At 36.2% G+C, this 21,829-nt stretch overlaps 1 protein-coding gene across 12 annotated transcripts in view; it reads left to right on the top strand.

The window, feature by feature from the left end:
- The window catches only part of CSNK1G3 (casein kinase 1 gamma 3), a 71,021-nt gene that overhangs the window by 13,583 nt on the left and 35,609 nt on the right, over positions 1–21,829 (top strand). For 8 of the 12 annotated variants that reach the window (XR_005952033.1, XR_005952034.1, XM_041395962.1 and 5 more), the window contains exons 2-5: positions 756–813; positions 2,963–3,378; positions 7,272–7,312; positions 18,453–18,522. Coding sequence is in view for 10 of the 12 variants with exons in the window: in XM_041395962.1 (XP_041251896.1) it covers positions 3,201–3,378; positions 7,272–7,312; positions 18,453–18,522 (289 nt within the window). In the remaining 2 variants the exon portion in view is untranslated. Of the gene's footprint in view, positions 1–755; positions 814–2,962; positions 3,379–4,613; positions 4,787–7,271; positions 7,313–18,452; positions 18,523–21,829 lie in introns of those variants that run through there. The other 4 variants (XM_041395967.1, XM_041395963.1, XM_041395965.1 and 1 more) reach the window with 3 other exon arrangements.

Genomic DNA, 21,829 nt, shown 5'->3' with positions numbered 1-21,829 from the left:
GATTACACAAAAAAAAAGCAACCTCTGGTAGCTATTGTTAGTTGTGCATGTCAGTTACTCTGAAATTATTGCTTCTTCCAATCTTCTTTTAATTTTTATCTTCAGTCTATACAGATTACAGATTTAGTTTATAATTGAGATCTAATTATTTTTTCTAATATGTAATACCATTTTGATTTTTTTTTGATAGCTTCTTTTGCCTTCTCTTTCTCTTCACCCTTGGACATAGTAATTTCACACCTATGATATTGCTTTGTCAACTTGGCTTTGATGGTGTTTGCCATTGTCCTGATATTTAGTCCTATATCTTTTTGAACAATTGTTTAAATCCTAACAATATTCCCTGATGTTGGGCTGAAGCTTATGGTTTAAGTGTGCTCATTTATTTAGGCAGAACAAAAAAATGAAAATTAAACAGAAAATCAAGCTGTGAAGTGAGGATGGCATGTTTTTCACACAGATTGCCCATATTGCATAGCAAGAAAATGATTTTGCAAATAATTTACAATGCTTACACTGTATGTATTCCTTTTGTGCTTCAGATGATGCACACCTTTGAATGATGTATAACTTCTGAGCCTTAAAATTTATGTTGAGTCTTTGAAACAAATCTGCTGCATCTTCCTTAATACTCTAAAAAAACTAATGCAGTTTCAAAACCTGTACTTTCATTCTGTATCAGAAGTTTTTGCATGATAAGTAATGGCAAATACTACATAAATATATCTCTTTGCCTTCTGATGCTTTTCCTCTAGAATGTGAGCATTTTGGTGAAGAGAAGATATTGCCATCAACATTATAACACTGTCGTAGGTAAGTACAATAGAAATAAATATAACCATGAAAATGTTTTGTATTTTTAAGGTAAATACATCATAAAATATTGCACAGGAATTTCAAAATGAAGAAAGTCATAATCACTGTCCTTATTTTGAGTTAGCTGCAGATTATTGTATTAGGAAAATGTAAGAGAACACCTGTGTCCTGGAGATACTGTGACAAGGAATACTTGCATGTCTTCCTTTTCATATGTAGTGTGGGAAAAATGTGAGTGACTTGTGTTGGTTATTTAGCACATATCTTAAAAAAGGTACTAATTTCAGTTTATAAGAAAGCTGACCTATAATATAAGTGGAGTATCTGTTAGTTCAACAGGAGGAAAGGGGAGGACATGAGTTACTGTGTAATAGATTTGTCCATATAATAGACACATTTCTTTGTGTAAATCAAAATTGATGTTGTTTGTCATGTATTTGGTACTCTAAAAATTCTAGGATTGTTTATTTTTAGTTCTTTCTGAAAAAGCCGGTAAAATATTGAAGTCTTCTTTTCTTTGGTACCTAGAGCATGTGGTTGCATTCTGTTGTATCAAATATGCTGCCCTTCATTCTAAGAACTGAATGGTGACTTTGAAGTTCTACTTCAACAGACTTAATGTTTAGCTTTCTTATTTCTTCCTTAGCTTTTGTAGTGTAGTGGGTGAGGGAAAATTACCTATTGCTTCCCACTGAGTCAGTTCCTTTGAGATCTGTGGTTTAGAAGGTAACTTTAGGGTATCTGAAAACCTGCAAGATTGTGTAGTATGTGCCTGTCTTTTTTCTTAAACACTTCTGTCTGTACCATAAAACACCACAGCTTTCATTACTCACTGCTGAAATCCTTTTCCCTGGCATTATGCAAGTCAACTTGGATTGTTATCTGCATTTGTGTTTTTTGATTGTTCTCAGAACAAACTTTTCATTCCCCCTTTCACAGTACTGTGGTTGTATTTCTTTGCCAAACAAATTTCTGTGTACTTCATTGTTCAGGTAATAAGTTAGTCAGCTGTTGATTAATGATTTTTAAATGTCATCTAGTTATAACTATGCTATAACTATGTATGACTTAGCAGATGCAACTATTCATGTGACTGTTCATATTATTTGGTATTTTTTTCACTACTACCTCTTTGATTTTTGAAATTTTGTGGTAAGCTGTGATGTGAGTAATAATTTTACTTTGTGAGAAATTGTTTTACAAAATAAAAGTGTCTTCAGCTTAAAGTGTTAAAAATAAGCTCCTGGTGACTACCTTTAAAATAGGCTGTAGCACATGAAATACATTTTTCTAGAGGATGTTCTCCATTACTGCAGTGTGTTCACAACATTGAAGCAAATGCAGGAAAATAATTTTGGACAGATATTTAATTCATTGTGGAATTTTGCCAATGTAGAAACTTTTGAATTATGGGGTTTTTTACACTGCTGTAATTAAATACAAAACAATATCCAGTGTTCTTACAGCTGAGATTAAAAACAAGAGCTTTCTTGTAGTTCTTTATTACAGTAGTAAGATAACATTGCTTTTGCTGAAATCCATGTCAGAATTTGTGTCTAGGCAATGATGCTAAACAAGGGAGAAGTGGAGCAGGGAAACAGATTTATGACAGAAATATAGTAGGGGAGAGTAAGTAAATATAGTGTAGTTTTAGATTCTAAGAGTTACTGAAAGAACTCGAGTGTCCTTGCCATGAGTTTATAACTTGTGTATCTCAGAAATTACAGTTCAGAAAATAGAATATATTTCTATAACTTCAATAACTGTGCAGCTTGAGCATTTGCTTAAAACAGCAGATACTATATGAGGGAAAATAAATAAAATGCTTTCACTTGAAGTGCTGGCATAAGGTGAAGTGTGTCCATCAGTTTTAAGTGTTTATTCAGGAAGAAGTTTTATAGGGCTTTTTTGTTGCTTTTTAAGAAATAACTATTGCTTGAAGTGTTGAAATTTTAGTACGCTTCAGTCACAACAATATCACTTGCTGTTGCATACTAGAAATAGAATTAACCTTAAAGTAGTGCTTTTCATAGATCTGTAAAGCAAATAGAATTAGTTATAGCTTAATTATGTGTCTAGTTGAAGGGAAAGGTAATTTTGTACAAGAATCTTAGTGTCTTGAATAACTTTGTTTTTCTTTCAACAGAATTCCTGTAAAGACTAGGAAATATTGCTTGTGTCCTGCAGTCTGGAAATACGTTTTACTACAGATACCACCAAGGCTTTGCAAACAGGATGAACATGCTGCTGTTGACTGCTTACTGACAGTAACCAGCTGGGCATTTCACTCATGATGTTTTCATTCTCACCTCGTCCAATTGGAATTTGCTTTTACTGATTTTTAAAAAGAGGAATAAATCAAGGTGGAGTACCGTAAACTTGACATGGAAAATAAAAAGAAAGACAAAGACAAACCAGATGAAAGAATGGCGCGGCCTAGTGGGAGATCAGGCCATAATCCACGTGGAACTGGTTCTTCAAATTCTGGAGTGTTAATGGTTGGCCCTAACTTCAGAGTTGGTAAAAAAATTGGATGCGGTAATTTTGGAGAACTACGGTTAGGTAAGATCTTCATTTATTTATTTCAGTTTACATTAGTCAGGGCCATTTTTATGCAGTGTAGGCAAGAAAATTTCTCTATGAAATTTTTGCAGGGCAGCTCTTCAAACTGCCTTTTTAAAGCTTCAGATGTGCAAGGTATATTCAGCCCATCTTTTGTGGTTTTACCCTAACCAGTGTAAGCTTGATGACATGAAGAATCCATATAGCAGGATATTTCCTGTGACTAAAATGTTTTCTAGCTATGTGCAGTGCTCTCCTAAATTCAGTCAGTTTTCTCTTCCAAGATGCTGGAATTTACATCATGGTTATTGTAGCAGTCTTTTCAGACTTCCTGAAGCACTTTATTGAGGTACTAAATATGTAGGGCTAGATGTATGAGACACATCCCTATCCTATATGTCTGGCAGATCTCTTGGAGATACTGTAACCAGGTACTACAGAGTTTTTAATACCTATGATCAAGGAAATTCCTTGGTTTCTTTTTTAATGTAGTGAGGCTAAACACTTGAGTTGCTGTTAAACAGGGCAGTGAGAATCCATCTGTTGAGAAAATTTGGGATAATTCAGTCACTCTAGTTCTCTGCTGAACAGATGGCTGAGAATCAGATGGTGGAAAATCAGAAGGCAGACTGAGAAGGACCTATAGAATTTTGAAGAATTTGGGCAGCAAAGCTGGAAATGCTAGCATTTATTAAAATAGACACCATCGGTGTGTGCTTTTGGAAGACTATATATTTAGTTTTGTGGACTTGTATTTCCAGGATGGACAGCATGATTAACTAGGGTTTTCAAGATGTGTAAGTTCAACTATGTGTTAATAGATACAGCTTGATGCTTAATGGCAACAGTGTACTCTAGTATTGTTAGAAGGCTTGAGTTAAAGTGCTTCATGCATTAAATAGAGGTGGATTTCACAGTTAGATATTTGAGAGGATGGTGGGCTATATAGGTGTTGTTTCTGTTGATCATTGCCTGTGGTAGAACTAAGACTCATTGCCCTTCAGACAGTATTTGTGATACAGTGTTTGCATAAAATATAATGTTTTTAATATAGTGCATTCTGGGGGCTGTCAGGATGTAAACAAGCTTAGCAAATTTATACTGTAGGGGGATTTAAGACAATATTGCTGCAGCTCTTAGTGACTTAGGACACTGAATTTTATAGTCTCACTAATAGGTACTCTTGTTACTACTATTAATAATTACACAAAATTAATACATTTTGACATTTACAGTGTTGCATACATGCCTTTTCAGTCCACAAATCAAGCTGAAAAATTGCTCTTCCTCACTTGCTAAACTTCTGCATACTGCCTTCAAATCTTAATTTTTGTTTCAAACCTCTCAATGAACTAAATCAAACCAGCAAGATTAATTCTACATAAAGGCAACTGCAAACCTAGTAAAGGTAATTTTTTGTCTGTCTGTTATTTTGGTCACAAAGTACAGAGCTGATTAAGAATTAATATCGGATTAACTTACTTACTTGCAGGTGTTACAGTGTAACAATGTATTTGATTTTAAATACAGTATTAAATTAGTTAAGACTTACAGTTTGATAGTACTGAAATAAAATAGAACAAGTAAGTAAAGGAATAGGAGGGACATTATAGGACAGTACTATCCTGCAACAGTCACCAGAACAAGTGCAGCCTTTCTGATTTTAATACCTGTGGGTTTTGCTTATATTCTAGATATTTCAAATCCTTATTTATTGATTTTTTTTTTTTTTTTTTTTTTTTTTTTTTTTTTTTTTTTTTTTTTTTTTTTGTGAGGGAGATGTTTTAAATGTAAGTTACTGAAAACAGAAGTTAATATTGCTATTATAGATTCTGATTAAATTTTTTTTATTTTTTCATTTGCTTTGCTATGGTATCAAGTACTTAGTGTGCACCCTTTCTACAAAGATGTACACAAGTGCTTAGTTTTTTATATGCGCTCCTGCAGATAGGAATATATTTTAAGCATGTGTCCTAAGGTTAGACCTGAGGGACATAAAGGGGGAATAAAGTTGTAGAGGGATGAAGCTGTGCCCAGAAGATAAAAAATCAGTTATATATCGGGAACTGTTGTTCTTCCATCTGAGAAGAAATTAGTGGTCACACTTCAGTAGTGGCTTGCAGATCAAATGGGAAATTTGCTCTCTGTACAAATTACTGTCTGTGATCTTTAATCTTTAGCTTGCAAAGGACTAAATTGGTTTGGATATTGAGCTGTTAATTTTAAGACTCTCTGTTATAGTTAAATTAAACTGATATAGTTAAGGTAAACTGATAAGGTAGTAAGAGAGAATTTGTTGCTGTTGCAAGTGATGCATTACTCAATACCTGTTGTGTGTTTATATACAGATCGACAGTGGTGTTCTATATATGTGTCTGCAGTGTTTTAAAGAGAGGATTGTTCCAACTAACCACATGGAAAGTTAATGTCCCTTCTGATGCTACTTCAGAATAAGCATGTCATTACAACTTTTGGAACTCAGTATCCAGTTACTTAACTGTAACTGGGTTTGTTGCTTACTCAGAGTAGGTGATATATATGGCTAAGATATGGAATGAGCAGGGCTCCTTCAGGAGTTTCTATTGGTGTCTTATAGATTCTAACAGCATGCAAAGACACAGAAACAACTGCGAAGTGTACTTCTTACCAAAAATGTAACTGATATGGTCTTCCAATAGGAACTACTTAGGAATCCTGGATATCCACTCTAGTCCCTACATAGGAGACTATGACCCCCTTTGTGGGTCAGATTATAGCATACTCCTCATATTAATTATGTTTGTTGTTGTGAGGCCCTCAGGTGGTTTGGTTTTTTTTTGGTGAAGTTTGATCTCCACTAAGAGATATGAGCTTTTAATGCATCTTGTTTCAGCTTTACAGAAGTACTCTATTTTTTAAAAGAATCATTAGCAGTTCATGGTTTTTGACTGTTGGTGTAACTCACTTGGTCAAAGCATGGTTGTGGGTTCAATCCCTCTGTGGGGCATTCTTTTAAGAGTTGGACTCAGTGGTCCTTGTGGGTCCCTTCCAAATCAGAATATTCTATGGTTCTGTGTAACTGTCTTCCCAGGGAACTTTTTAGACTTGGTCTATGTCTTTTCCCCATTTGATTTCTTTAACAAAACTGAGCTAAACGTAGGAAATTCAGACCTGATTAATGCTACAGTGTAAAAAGGAGGATTATCATTAAGAATAATGTACACTAAATGCATTTGAAGATTGTAAAGAAACAAAAAGTGTTGGAAGTGACAACTTAATTTATCCTATATCTGCTGTTTTTTAATTTTACACCTATAAAACTTGTTTAACATTTTAGTCATTGCATACAGTTTGAAGTGATGCTTCTTGAAAAGTTCTAATCCAGTTACAGAATCCCTTTTAAAGCAGCAGATGCGTTTTGCAAGTAGTGTAAGCCTATCAGGGATGTTGTTGTCTTTTCCTAAGTTTTAGCTTAGTAAATTACATAACTGAGGAAAAAAAACAGTCCTCAATTAATTAACTAGTTAATTCTAGTTTTAATTAGTGGCTGATGTTTCAAAATTGTATGGTAATTTAAAAATAAATTTCAAATAGTTTTCAGCAATAATTATGAAAAGATCACATTCTGGTCATTGTGATTTACCAATTTTCAAGCTCTTTTAGTACAAAAAAAAAAAATCACAAATTTGGTGAAATATCTGAAACTCTGTGAAATTTCCACCTCTTATACTATTCAAGGAAAAAATCTTTTTGAATTAAGGTATTGGATTAATGAACCCACATTTCCTAAGTCATTGCAAGAATGCTAGCACCTTACATGAAAAATATTTTGAAGACTTTCTTGGTATTTAAATGGCATTTACTTGAACAGAAAAGCCAGTGTCTCACATTCTTGTTTTTATTCTTTTTTCAAGGCAAAAATTTATACACAAATGACTATGTGGCAATTAAGCTGGTAAGTTAATATTTTTTTTAAGGATTTGGGATGAGAAACTAATCAGATTTTTCATTTCAGATGTTAATGGGTTGATTTCTTTTGTTGAAACCGTTAATAGTTTTGTATGATTTCATTGAATTAGATAAAAGCAATTAGTGATAGATGTAATTGTGTAGTTTGGCCATATTGAATAAAAGTAGTTTTTAACTGTTGTCACTGTTTTCAAAGCTAAATCTGGGTTTGCAAAGTCAGTGATGGTTTAATGCTGCTTCAAGGATGCTGGTCTGTGGCAGTAATCTTAGTAAGTTCCTTTGTTGTCCAACAAGTAGAGGAGCAACAAGTTTACTGTGAATCTTAACATCAGGTGACTACAGAGAAACTCCAGAAATTCTTGAGGCTGCCTGTGTTTTATGTCCACACTCCCGCCCCCAGTATTTTTCATCTCTAACTGGTGGTATTTAGTACACTGGGATGTGTACATCACTTTGGTAGATGTGTTTTATTTGCAATAACACAGCAAATTTGCTGTGTAATATGTACATCTTTTGCAAACATGATACTTTTGGATATCCTGTTAATACATCATTGGAACTACTTTGGTGACACCATATTTTGCTTCTGCGTTTTTTTAACTTCTTGGTAAATGACTGTTTTCATAACCGAAGTATTTAATGATGACATTCACTTGTTTACTTCTTATCATTGATGGATTTTTAGGACAGGACTCTAGTTGATCTCTTGTTGCTGCAGTAGCACAGAACTTTTTACACAGCACAGTATGGTTTCATAAAGTGGAAGGTGAACTGTGGGAACAGAAATGCATGGCTTTAGATAAGAAATCTGAAAAGCATTACAAGCATAATAAACTCCTGAAAAATACTGATGTCACTCTCCTTGCTTTGGGAAATGCTTACTTTGGGAGTAGTAGAAGTTTGTAAAACATGCAAATTATGGCTTGAGAGAGCAACATTGGATACAGTTTTGAGGGTTATTGTGTGTTAAATCAGATTTACACTCATTTTGTTTCCACGTATCTTGAATTTACTCTGTATGTCTGATGAAAGTTGAAAGTAGTCTGAGAATTCTTCTACTTAAAGGCTGTCCACTACAAAGTGCAAGGTAGTGTGGTTTTTTTAAGCACTAATTACTTAATCATGTAGAGCAAGGCAACTTTTTTATCTGATCAGTTTTGATAAAAGCTTTTTTATGACATATACAATTTAGTAAGCTTGGCTGCCATTTCAAACCATTTTAACTGTTACAGCGACAGCCAGCTTGCCAGCTTGTCTTGGCAACATATACTTTTCTTTATTTCTGAATATCTCAATCTTAGAGCTGCTTGTTCCCAGCTGAGTAAAAAGCTTGAAGCAACTTTTTTGAGTAACTTAGTTTGGAGTCACTAAAGAACCAATACAATTAAGTATATATGTAATTTACTGTTAGTGCTGAAAGAACTCTGAGTATGTAATGGATCTTTCCTCTTAAAGTAATGTAATGAAAAGCTATACTGTCTTTGCAATGAAAAACAGATGAAGGAATCATAGTGAAAATCAACACTGGAGCTTGCATCGTCATAGTAAGATAAAAATACATTTATTAGCAGGTAGAACTAGTGAATTTTTTTAATATGGTTCTCCCTTTTTTATTTCAGTATGTATTTCAGATACATACTTATTTCCTGATTGGAAGGGATTTGAGTCACAAGGTTTAGTCTGCTTAAATGCAGCTGCCACAAACTGTGAGGTTTATTTGGATTTTGTGTTTTTTCCTGTTCTTCTCCTATTTGAGACAGTGCCAGGACTTTTTTCTAACAGTTATAGATACAGTGGCATATCATCCTTTTCCTTTTTATATGTAAGCTTTTGTTTACTCTGGCACTTTTACTTTTGTGCTTTCAGAGCAGTCATTAGGCCTATGCTTAGCCCTTGATTTGTTATTGTAACTGAGACACTCTTAACTTCCTCTCTGCTTTGCACCTGTTGTAGTTCAAGTTTAGTCTTCCTGAATTGGGTTACTTGAATTAAGTTTATGTTGCAGTCTAAGCAGGTACCCTTGGCAGGTGTGGTTGTTGTTATCTCTCCTGCAGAATCCTAAAATTGTGTTTGCATTCCTCATGGTAGCATTCCGGTTTTGACCTACTATTGTCTTATGAGCAGCAAGACATCTCCTATGCCAGATCTTTTGTATATCAATGGTAACCATATACTCTAGTGCAGAAGGACTGTGTGGGTTTCTCTCAAGTGCAATGAATGGCTGTTTTTATGCAGCAACTTTCAGGAGTGCTTCTGTTGTTAAAAATAAGTGTATTTTATAAGTGCTCTTTTGACTCAAACTTTTAAATTGTTTTGAATTAATATTTCCCTTGTGGACAAAATTATACAAGCATTTTCTTGTTATGGTGCTTAGGGCAGCTTCAGGACTTGTGTAAAAAAATAGCTTCAACAGTTTTTCTACGTGAGGTCTGAGGGTTGTACAACACATGCATTTTCAAGTATAATGTTTATACATAAATGCATATTTAATTTGGTAGAACAGCTACAGTTCCAGAATCTTCCTCTTCATCTGTCTTAATTCATTATTGGATGTTCTGGTTGGGCACATACTCCAGTTTGAGAGGTCAGAATAGACTTTTTAAAGAACTATAATGAAACTCTTAAGAGCTGGGCTTTTACCATTTCAGTGCTGTGTAGTGGTGTTTATATGTTTCTGCTGGTCTTTTAGTATGCAAACTAATTTCTTGTAATCAGGTGGTTCTTTAGCAATAGCTGTTTAGTGTGTAAATGCTCTACCTTCCCTGCTCACCTCTTCTTATTGTTAGATTTTCTACTTTTATTACATGACCCTGCACTTGACTTAAACCTCCTATTCACTATTCAGCTTTTCCTTCTCCTTCATTATTTTTCCCTTTCCCTTTGACATATTTCTCCACTGCTCAAACTTACCCGCTCTGCAGATGCGTAACCACTACCAAAACACTAGCTAAAGGAATTTCTGCTTGAGCATGTCATGACCCATCAGTAGGGGCCATGATGTTCATTATAAATTCTCATCAGGATTCAACAAAGACACTGGACATGCTTTGGGAAGCTCTTGTGCTTTTTAGTGTGATCACCTTGTGTCCGGCAACCAGCCCACTATTTATACTTGAAAGGTGTTGCCTGGCAAGCCCTTATATTTGAAGGTTTCCACTTGCTGGGTAGCAAGCCTGTAATTTTTACAGTATACTTAATAAACTCTCAGCTCCCTCATCACACTACTTAAAGGTGCTGGCTCACAAACCACAACATTCCCAAAACTCCCCACTCCCACAAAAAACTTCAGTGTGGAGTATGGAATAGAAAATTATAGCTGTGCTTTGCCCAGACAGAGTGAGGGAGAAGAGAAATAAAAACAGAAAAGGAAGAGAACAAAAGCATGTCATCAGTCCTTAGATCCTGCCTTGGTCTCACTTGTGTGGCTGGTCCAGAGTTGGGAATTGTGACACAGTGAAAGAGAGGAAAAAGAGAGCAGGGGAGCCCAGTCTGCTTCCTTTCATGGTTAACCTGATGCAGCCTCTTAGGCGAATGAGGTGTTTTGTGCTCTTTTGTTCTTGGATGCATAGCCAGCCCTCCTCCAGGGAATGAGTGCAGGGTGGTGAAGTAAGCACAATTCTTCAGGTGGAGCAGGGAGTTGGCTCAGCGCTGTGCTGCCCCACCTCAGTGAGACCCTCTCTTCCAATCACAGCTTTCCTGCCAGAACAGTCAGAATGTTTGAGACAAACATGCTTGTGCAAGGTCCTCCACACCACCCAGTGGCTCAAACATTCCTTACTGTTGGTTGGGCATACGGCTCATCTTTGATTGTGGTGATCTCTGTATATTGAACACAGGGCTAGGAGAGGGAGGAAGCAGAAGACAGTATTCAGCTAGTCAAAGTTGCAAAAAAGGGTTATGCTCTTCACTAAAACTGGAGGTCCCACTTCTTCCAGTCCCCATTTGTGTCAAACACTTTTCCCACCTCATGATTTAAAAGCAGAAGAAATCTGGCGTCCAAGGCTTGATTCGTTGAACACGTTCTTTGGTTCCAGTATTTGGAATTGTTCAGCAATCTGGTCAGCAGCTTCCTTCATCTTTGCTCAGGCCTCTTCGTTTGAAGTTGCAGCTTTGTGAATGGTGACAGAGCACCCCCCTTTGGTGAGGCTGGGCATCCCTTGTTCGACAACGGTACGCTGACAGTGCATCCATCTCTGAGGGGTTGTCATATTGAACATTGATGGGACACAGGGAAGGAATTCAGACACTGTATTTCCATCCAGCATGGTATTCTAGTGTTAGGAATAACATTTTTCACCTGAACTCCTCCAAGCCAACCCCAAAGGGGCTGTGTATTTCACCATTCTTCAATTATGATTGTCAGTAAGATTTATGATAATTATTTGTGGCTCTGTGGCAACCTAATTCCTGCCATCAGGTACTAAACTGAAAAATGTACAGAGTGTTGGTCCTATTAAAATTTTAGCAAGTACAAGTATGTCCTTTCAAAGTTCTCATACCAAGTATGAACCTTGTTTCAGGGGAGGTCTTCAGGTCAGGTGTTACAAGTACTGTACATCACAGCAGAAAAACTTACAGGCAACAGAAAGAATCTTAATTTCTTCCTGGGTGAAGCAGGCATGGCAAGGCAAAAACCTTGGCTGTGAAGCCTCCATATTCTTACAAATTCTTGCATTAGCTCCCAAGCTGGGTTGGAGTCCTAATACAGTAGTTCTTGTTTAACAGGATGAAGATAAAAGGACACATTCCTGAAACCTCTCAGGTCATTATTGCTATGTACAGATTATGAAACAACAGCAGCATGAAGTCAAAATACTTGATGTTAACATCAGTCATTGCTTTGCCATAGTTCTTGTAGGAAAAGGAAGAATCCCTTGTTCTAAACCAGTGGTTGAAATTAAGGTGCTATCCACTGGCATGAATGCAATATTCTTTATCATGGGCATTGATAGCTATCCACAAGTAACTGCTGAAAGGCTTCTGAAGTCATTGCTGTAATAGTGAAAAAATCTGCTAAAACTGATTGTCCTGGGCTTAAGTTTATTTGCTTAAGTTTAATTTGATCTCTATCCTTCTGTTTGTGAAAGATACAATTGATTCCATTTCCTGTGGCCCATTCCTGTACTACTGGAGCAAAGTGGTTGCCATTGTCTCACTGGGTGGAATTGGATTTGGGTAAATACCTGAACCACTGCTTTAAAACTTTGTGCTTTTGCCTGAACTAAAAACTTCCCCTTGGATTAGTCTGAACCTCCATATTTGGGATGGGAATACATACAACTTCTTCCTTCTCCTCATTTAACTTACCCTGTAATAACTTTGATATTTTGGTTCTGGTATATGGCACTATTTTGTAGCAGTTTGATGACCCTGTCCATCATCTCTGGTTTCAGTTTTAACTAGTGGTCCAGAATCCAGATTCTACATCTTGCAATTCTTCATGAAAGATTCTCTCATACACATCCTGAAGCTGTGCTGGAAGCCTACTAATATGACCATTTTTGACAGCAAATAGCCTCTCTGCCTTCAGCCTCTCTTCCTGATTGCTCTCAGCAGCGAGCAGCTCCATCTCCTGAGGCCTGCTCTCCCTCTCCAGGAAACCTAAAGCCCTTGACCAATAGGCAGCATGAGCAACCAGGACCCTTAAGGACCATTTTGTATGGAAAACCTCAGATTCTCAGTATCCCTTGGCCTCCTCTTCTGCAGCTTTTTTTTGCTCTACAGCAACTGCTGCCTACACTTCTGTCCTTCCTATAGCCACTTCTCTGGCTTCAGCCTCTTCCACAGCTGCTTTTGTCTGCTTGCCCAACAGTCTTGTGGTTCTGTCCTTCCCCTCATCCCTCACTACTTTTGATTCCTTCACTTGGGTGCGGCCCTGTCTTTGTTTCTAAAAACCCAGCACCCTAATCTTACCTCTTAATTTCACATACTAGTTCCTTATCTGAGGATTTTTGTAAGTCGCTGTACTCCCAAGACCAACTTCTCATCCCTACTGTGGTACCCAGCACATGTCTCAGTATTTTCTTCTGCTCTGTAGCCTTGCAGAGCTCAAGGTGTAGTAATTGAGTAAGATCTCTTTCTATATTCAGTAAAGATTTCAATTTTGCTCTTTCAGTTTTCTCTCTATCCAAACATCTCTGGAAGTGGTCAGCCGAATCTTCGTGAATGTTTTTTTAAGAGTTCAACCAAGACTCTCAAATATTTTTTCAAATTTTTTGCAGCTGAGTTTTGTAGTAATTTGTCTTTCTTTTGCTATCTAAACATTTTAGTGAAAAAAAGTCTCTCATCTTGCTCTCTGTATGAACATTTTTGTAAAGAAGTTAACCAAATTTTATTGAAATGTCTCTCTCTTTTTGTTATCTAGACATTTTGGTAAGGAGTCATTAATCTTTATCTTTTTGTGTTTCCATTAGCATGACACACAGTACTTCACATATGAAGATGAGCATAGGTCATACTTTCCCATAAAGGGAAAGGGGTCCATGCTTGGAATTTCCTGAGCTGTCATGTCCTGCTCCTCCCTGTTCCTGATCTATCCTGTACCCCAGTCAGAGATGGAGATATCTGAGCGCATCCCAGCTAAAAATAGTTCAGGAGCTGTTCAGTCCCTCTCAGCCTCACAAGAGTCTTGTTTGTGATGCCAATTCATTGTTGTAAGCCATTGGTAGGAGTGTGATGTTTGTTGTAAATTCTTACTGGTCTAAACGAAGCCACCAGACCACATGCCGGGGAGCTCTTGTGCTTTATTGTGCAGCTGTTATAACTCTGGAACCCTCACTGTTAGACTCCAAAGGTGTTGACTACAAACCCCTTCATTTTGTACAGTAGGGGGAAAAATTTAACAGCTGTGCCTTGCCCAGGCAAAGCAAGCAATGAGAGAAATTAAGGTGGAAAAGAGATGGAGAATGAAGAAGTTCACCATCTGTAGATTCCTGCAGTCAGTTCTGCTGCATGGATGGTCCAGAGCTGGGATAGCAAAATAAAGAAAGGGAAAGATGCAGAAAAAGTCATGAAGGGGGCCCAATGCACTTTCTTTTATATTTAACCTGGTGCAGCCTCTTATGTAAACTAGACTTTTCATGCTGTTTTGTTTGCACATCCACAGGCAACCTTTTGAGCCTTTCTCTGAGAAATCAGTTGGGAGGGACTGAGGAGGGGCAGGAAGCTGGCTCCGAACACTGCTACTCCATCTCCATGGGACCCTTTGTTTTGTTCACACTTTTCCTGTCATAACAGTCAGAATATTTGAGACAAAACGTGCTTATGCTTAGTCCTCCATGGAACTGCTTCTGGAAATACATCCATTTTTCTTTCTTTGGGTGAAAGATAGGAAGTTACAAAGTTGTCATCACTGCCTTTTAAACTGTATTCTTTAATTGACTGATTCACTAGTCCACTCATAAGATTTGAATTGCTAAAATTCAAATCTATTATAAATGAGGGTTATGCGTGGAAAGCAAGTTGCACTCAGTTTCAGGCTTCTAATATTTTTTCTCTCTGACTTTTGTTTTTAAGGAATAACTGTGGTCTATCTGGAAAGAGTCACACCTTTTCAGTATCGCTCTAGGATATGTAGTAAATCCAAATCTAGTGCAAGTCTGTTTAATAGACTGGACTTTTCCTGTAACAAGAGCCTACTCTTTGAGAATTTTTTTTTTCCTGAAAATGGCTTTTGTTTGCCATTGCTTACAAATGTGTAAAGCAGACACAGAACGTAAACTGAGATGAGTTCTCACTGAATTACTAAAACATGAAAAGTAGGTAATAGCTGTATGTTTATATTGTGCTTTTGCTTATTAGACGTCTTGAACATTTCTGACCTTACAGTTCAAGTAAACTGCTTTTTCAAAGCCCCTTTAACAGGAAGTAACTTGAAAATTGAATAGTATTTTATTCCCTGTATTTGGGAAGAAAATAATTGTAGAAAGAATTCATAACGAACTTGAAACAGATTTCACGTTTCAGGTGTCTTTATTGTTGTGTTTGAATGTATAAACTTTCCACAGAAGAAAAAATTGGGGTAAAAATCTCTCTGATTAACTAAGGAGCAGTTGTTTCTGTCGCTCAGGTAACAGCGGCTCAGTAAGCTGCACCTTAGTTCTTTGATGGCAGCAAGAACCCATGTTCCTCATGTAGAGAGAAATGGTCTTTTGCAGGGAAAAGAATTTGTCAGTTTTAATAGTGAAGCTTTGAAATAATTAGAAGTGAATGTAAAAGCAATGTAGGGAGGATTGTATACAGAACTTTGCAAATCCTGGAACAATTTTTTCCGGATACTTTGGTGAAGACCTGGGCTTATTTAAGCAAAGAAAATACACTAGTTTCTTTTGGTAAGAGGAGAAGTTGGCTTCAAGCCACTCTGGGTTTAACAGGATGTTTGAACAGTTATGCATTACTCAGGCTTATTTTTAGATGGTGAAATGTACCAAAATACTAGTGAAACCAAAGAACTATGGTTTACCATTTCTTTTTTTATTACTGAATTTTCCTTTTAGACTTGTACATACATAGTGCATTCTTCACTCTTGCCTTATGGAGAAAGATTACATTTAACATTATTTTGTCTTGATTTATCTTTTTCTGTCCTTTCTCATTTATATGTAGTTATTATGTACTGTGGAGTGGGATGTGCCGAAATAAAGTAATTGTATCCGAAGAGGTTATTGTGCTTGCCCTTTTACAAGTTTTGTTGAACAAGATGATGTGTTCCTTTTGCATGTTTGGAATGACAGGAAACTATCTAAGCCATTTTACAAAAATAGGGCAATTCCTAAAGGCTGTAGTTCAATAAATGAACTACAAGTGCACATTGCCTTATTTTTTTCCAATTTTTATGGAGGGTATAAAAGTGTTTAATTGTCTCTCTGCTGAACAAAGGTTTAGCTTCAGTCTTTGGCTCTGTGTTTGACTGTTTAAGGACATTGCTTTCTGGAGATTTGTCAGGACTGTTTTCTGCTGATAGCTGGGACAAGCAGCATTCATAAGAGAGATGTGTGTGTCAGAAATTGGAAGCTATTTCTTTTACCTAGAATTTTTTTTAATCTCCTGTAAATTTAATACATACAAGCTGTTTTTCATCCTTTTAATGGGACCATGTTGCAGCCATGAGGGGTTGTTACTGTACCACCAGTTGAGACAAAACTGTATAATTGAACAAAATTAAACTTCCAGTAAGCCAGGATTTTGTGTTACTATAAGAAGCAGACATGCAGAGTTTTGTGGACTAAAATATTTTCTTCTTAGCTGGCAGAATCCTAAGTTTTAATTAGGCATTATGTGTGTGTGTATTTGTAACTAACAGACTTGTATGTTACAAGCAACCTAATTGCTAAACTTATGTTGTTTCCTAAAAGGTTAAAATATTTCAAATACTTTATAGTGGGTTTCCTCATACCTCTGAAAGCTGAGTCCTAAAGGTTGATAGTTGTGCTGATTTGCTTTGACTCATGTTTACACTGAAGTTTTTTTAGGGAATATCTCTCTTCAGTACTTTACCTTAAGTGTCATGTGTCCTTCTCATAAACTGTAACTAGGCCTTTGGTAGCCCAGTTAGTTTTGCTTAGTAGTTAATTTTTGAATAATAAACACTTGCTTATTTTAGGAAATCCTTGCTCACTTCTCACTTCTTTGCAAAAAATACAGTGTTCAGTTATGCTGGTTGCTCTGGAGTGTAAAAAAGATACAGTAAATTCTATTTGTTTTTTGCAGAAACTGTTACATTAGTCCTTCTTTACTTGTAGGCATTCACCTTTGGCATCCTGGCAAGATTGGATGCGTAAATATACACTGTCAGGGATTTCGGCAGCAATAGGAAACAACAAAGTCTTGGAGCGACATGGGTTGAGGAGGAAGACTGAATTTGTCATTCTTGCACATTGGCTCATAGTTTTTATGCTGTGAATGTGACAATGAGAAACAACACAAGTTTATAAACTCGTAGCTTTAAGATGATGGTGTGAGGAAAAAAATGAGCACTTTGCCCAAGCTTTTCCTGAAAACTGATGTTGAGCAGTATCAGTTATTGCTGATAACCGTATTAAGAGTTACTATGTGCTGCAGCTCTAGTAGTTACAGAATTAGATTCCTAATTGTTTCTGATGCAGTGGGAGATCACAGAATCAATTAGTCTGGAATAGACCTCAGAGAGCATTGAGTACAGCCTGTGACTGAAGACCACCACGTCAGAATGTCACTCAGTGCCGTGGCCAGTCTTTCCTTAAATACCTCCAAGGATGGTGACTCCTTATCATGGCCAGTCCATGCTAATGTCTTAGCACCCTTTCTGTGAAGAAATTCCTCGTAATGTCCAACCTAAACATTGCCTGGTGGAGCTTAATTTTAAGATCATGTTACATATCATAAGAAACAAGGCATATCTTCTAAAAGATGCCCTAGAAAATTAGTTCAAGAATCTTGTGCTAAAGAACCTTTTCTTTGCAAAGGGAGATACTAAAAAAGTTTGGGTTTCCATTTAGGCTGCATGTGTATTCTTTTGCTTAATCTCATGTCACTTCACTTAGTTCTGTGAGACACTGACACATGGGCATGTTGAACTCCGAAATGAGATTTCATTAATGTGTGTAAACCACAGACTTATTCTGGGGCCCTTTTTTTTTTTGCTTGTTCTGGATTTATAGTTTGGAACGGCGATACTTGATTTCTGCTAAGTTGTTACTGTTTGGTGGAAGGATTTGGTATTTTTTATTAAGATCATAGGATAGGACTTCTTGTAAAGATACATCTCTCAAGTATTAGGTATTTGGAGTTTTTTTTTTTTTTCAATCTGTTGAGCTGCATATTAATGCCTCTTCCTGAGAAATGTAGGACATACCATCTGCATGCTTTGGAAAAACATTCTAATTTTTAGCTATTCCATTGTGTGTCTGTTATTTGATTTGCATGTTGGACTCTGGCCCAGTGGAGCAATATAAGATGTAAATATCCATATGTGTACTACTCAAACATGAAGGAGGTTTAGTTTTCTCTGTTTCTTAATTGCCAGTCATTTCAGAAGAAACATTCAAACTTTGTTTGGCGTGGAAGCAGTAGGGCTAGTTTGGCTGGTAGTAGGTTAGTGTATTAGTTTTTAGGCTTTGTTTTAAATGTTGTTTTTGTTTTTAAATCAGGAGCCAATGAAGTCGAGAGCACCACAGCTACATTTGGAATACAGATTCTACAAGCAGCTAGGATCTGGAGGTAAAAAGCAGTATAATGCATTTTACTGTGATGTAATCCAGGGACAATTTTTGGCTGAAGCCTTCTTGTTTAGAGGTATAAATCTATTTAATAAAGTGTTCTTTACTACTTAAAGCAGAAAAAAGCCTGAGGAGTTAGTGAATTAGTGAATAAATTTCATTATTATAACATTTTTTTTCTCAAGTGTATCTATGAAGTCCTCACTATTTAATAAATCCCACTTATCACAGCATTTGTCTGCATACAGGTATACTTTAAACTAAGACTATTCCCAGTACAACTCCTTGAAAAAATAGTGTAGCTCTCCAAACTGCTCATCTGCTGATAATGTATTTTGAATTAAAGTTGATGTGATATTTAAATAGCTTCAGATTCAGTTTTACTTTTATTGATACAGTATATATCTTGCTTAGTAGTTTTAAACCTCTTAAATACCTCTAGGAGAAGTTTAAATGCAGTTTAATATTTGAATTTCTCATTTCACTCCACTTGGTGCTTTTATACCCAGAAGTACTCTTATGGTAGTGGCCTGAATGATCCAGTTGTCACCTTCTGTTTTTATAGGTGAGCGATACCTAAAACTTCTCACATATTTTTGTGCCTTTCACAACACTGCATATAATCAGTTAAGAAAATGTGAAATTTCTTACCCTGGTAAAGTGAGTACAGATATTCTAAATCAGCTGTAATTTAGGAAAAAGAAATATTTTGATATTTTTTCCTTGAAATTATTCCTAGAGTAGGTCATATAATTAACTATTTTTCCCATTTTTTTACTAATGTAGAAGTTTATTTTATGAGTGGACTACTACAGTGGTTTTCTGCATGTGTGTTCAGGGGCTTTTTAGCAAAGGCAGCCTGGACTTTGTAACAGTGATTTTGATTGTGCTTAAGCTAGAATAACATCCTACTTAGTATGAAACGTTGTCTCTGAAAAGAAATACAAAATGAACATACCCATATCACTTTTTTTTTTTATCTTGAATGTGTGTGTTATGATGAGTTTTAATAATTTTTAATTACTATTTTCACCTTTTTCCTTAAAATTTGGGATCTTATACTCATTGCTGCACTGACTGAATAGTGTTTCTCTGGTGGCTTTCAAAAAGTCATGGTGCTCTTTTAAAGACTACATCTGGTGGAACAAAGTTTCTAATATGGTCTATTGATGCAGACTTTTTTTGCTGCTGTACTACAATGTTTTGCAGCCAGGAATTTTTAGAGATTACTTTTGGTAAAACACAACATTGTCAATTTCTCTTCCTAGATGGACAATAAAGTTGTAGATAGGTAGTCAAAATCTTGAGTCTATATAGTTGCTGTTTGCAGAAAGTCATCAGAGTATGGGTGGTTTCTTGTAAGTAGTTATATATTGTCAGCATACCATACACTAGCATTGTGAAGTAGCTGATGAGTAGAAAGGTGAGATCTTAAGTGTTTAACTAATGGACATGACAGCCCACAAGTTCCATTAGGAGGTACATTACCTGTCTCTGAATGTAGAGGTGTAACTATCTAAAATTGCAAAGGAGCTGTGTAAGGGAGGTAAGAATAAATATGTAATTTCTAATTCGGACCGCAGAAATTAGGCAGTGCTTCTCAGAGGTAGGAACCCTAATAGGAGTATTTACTGGGAAAATGTCTTCGGGAGCATAACTATGTTTGCCTTGTTTAGTGTATAAGACTGGGAACTGTGTTTAATGTAAGAACATAGTCAAGTCACAGTTATCCTGCTTTACTTCAGATATCATTCAATCTTCTTAACCCTATTTGCTGGTTGCAATAAATTTTATCTTTCTCTGATGCCTTGTTGAAGTACTGAAAGGGAGAGTCACCTCTCTGATTCTTTGCATGAAGATGAGGTTACCTTTAGGGTGAAAATGCGAAGATAGAGCTGGTGACTTACTAAGCATCATCAATATTTATGAAAAACTTTGTTACAGTCCTCCTTTGTTTTTACAATGACCTGCTTTTGTTCAAAAGTGAAAGCCTCTCCCAGCACAGAACCTTGAAAGCTCCTTTGTGAGCCTTTCTCAGGCGCTCCACTTGAGGCCTATTTTAATGGGTTTTATGGCAAAGGTTCATTGTGAAGAAAGCAATTTTCTATCTACATAGAAGTTTAAAAAAAGATTCCTGATTCCTTATCTTCTGGGAGCAGTCACTTTTTCTATATTTTTAGGAGTTGGGCCCTCAAGCCAAGTAAGTTATACAGCTTGTGATTTTCAGAAAAAAACATTGCAGTATTATGTAGTTTCTGTTCTGATGTAATCTGTGACAATTGGTTTTAGTTTACTGATTTTTTGGTGACATGCATGTTTACTGTCAAAAATACATTGAAATAATTTTATCTCATGAACAGTTGAAAGCATAGTTTTGTTAAGTTGATCCAGGAAGTGATAAATTCAGGAAGTGAGTATGTAAACCTCCTATGTAAAACAGGAGATAATGGGTGAAAAAAAACTTTTGCCAGGTCTATCCATATAGACAGTATTACTTTATGGGCAGTGGTTGTTTTTTGATCAGAGAGAGATTAAAAGAAGTGGTCTTCAGTATGCAAGTTACAGGAGAGTCTGTCATAGGAGATACAAAAATAGCTGCCATTGCTGGAAGAAATTTGAAGTATTGTAATTGTGAAGATAGAAGGTTTCTGTGAAACCTTCACAGTTATGCACCATACTAGAAGTTGCAATTGTCTGAAGCTTTCCATCTTTTAAGCTTCTAAAAATCTGCATTTGCAGGCTTTCTTACAATGAAGTAATCTTTTCCTTAGTTGTTTTTGTTTATTTGCAGTAGTAATAAAGCTTGTAGTAATTTGGCTGATAGCTTTATAACTGTGTGGACTGTGTAGTTTGCATTTAATTGTACTGAATTACACTTCCCCTTGTTCTCCTCATGTATACATCTATGCTTCTGTGTTAATAGCAAGTGACTACTAAACTATGGTTTCAGAAGCAGTTGGTGAAAAGGGAACTGTACTCCCAGTCTTGTAAGCAGAGCCATTATTTTCTATAAAAACCCCATGATTTTCACAGATAAGAACTACACATTCCACAGTTTATGCTACAAATTGACTTATGCTTGGTGTGAAATAACCCGAAGCTTAAAGGATAAAATTCCTTTAGGCCCTGTGAAATCCCATTTGACTTGCAGGTGGCAGGAGGAGGGAGAGGTATTAACATGTGAATGAATTCCTCTAGAAGAAAATAAGGTTGTTTTCTGACAATATCATCCTGAAAGCAAGTAAAGAAAATTTTATTACAGATTAATCTACCTTCAAAAAACCCTTTTTAAAAGAGCATCTTTGAAC

Source organism: Onychostruthus taczanowskii, unplaced genomic scaffold, assembly GCF_017590055.1.
Source record: "Onychostruthus taczanowskii isolate IOZ18803 unplaced genomic scaffold, ASM1759005v1 scaffold122, whole genome shotgun sequence".
In the NCBI taxonomy this organism is placed as follows: domain Eukaryota; kingdom Metazoa; phylum Chordata; class Aves; order Passeriformes; family Passeridae; genus Onychostruthus; species Onychostruthus taczanowskii.
This window is presented reverse-complemented; position numbering and strand designations above follow the sequence as displayed.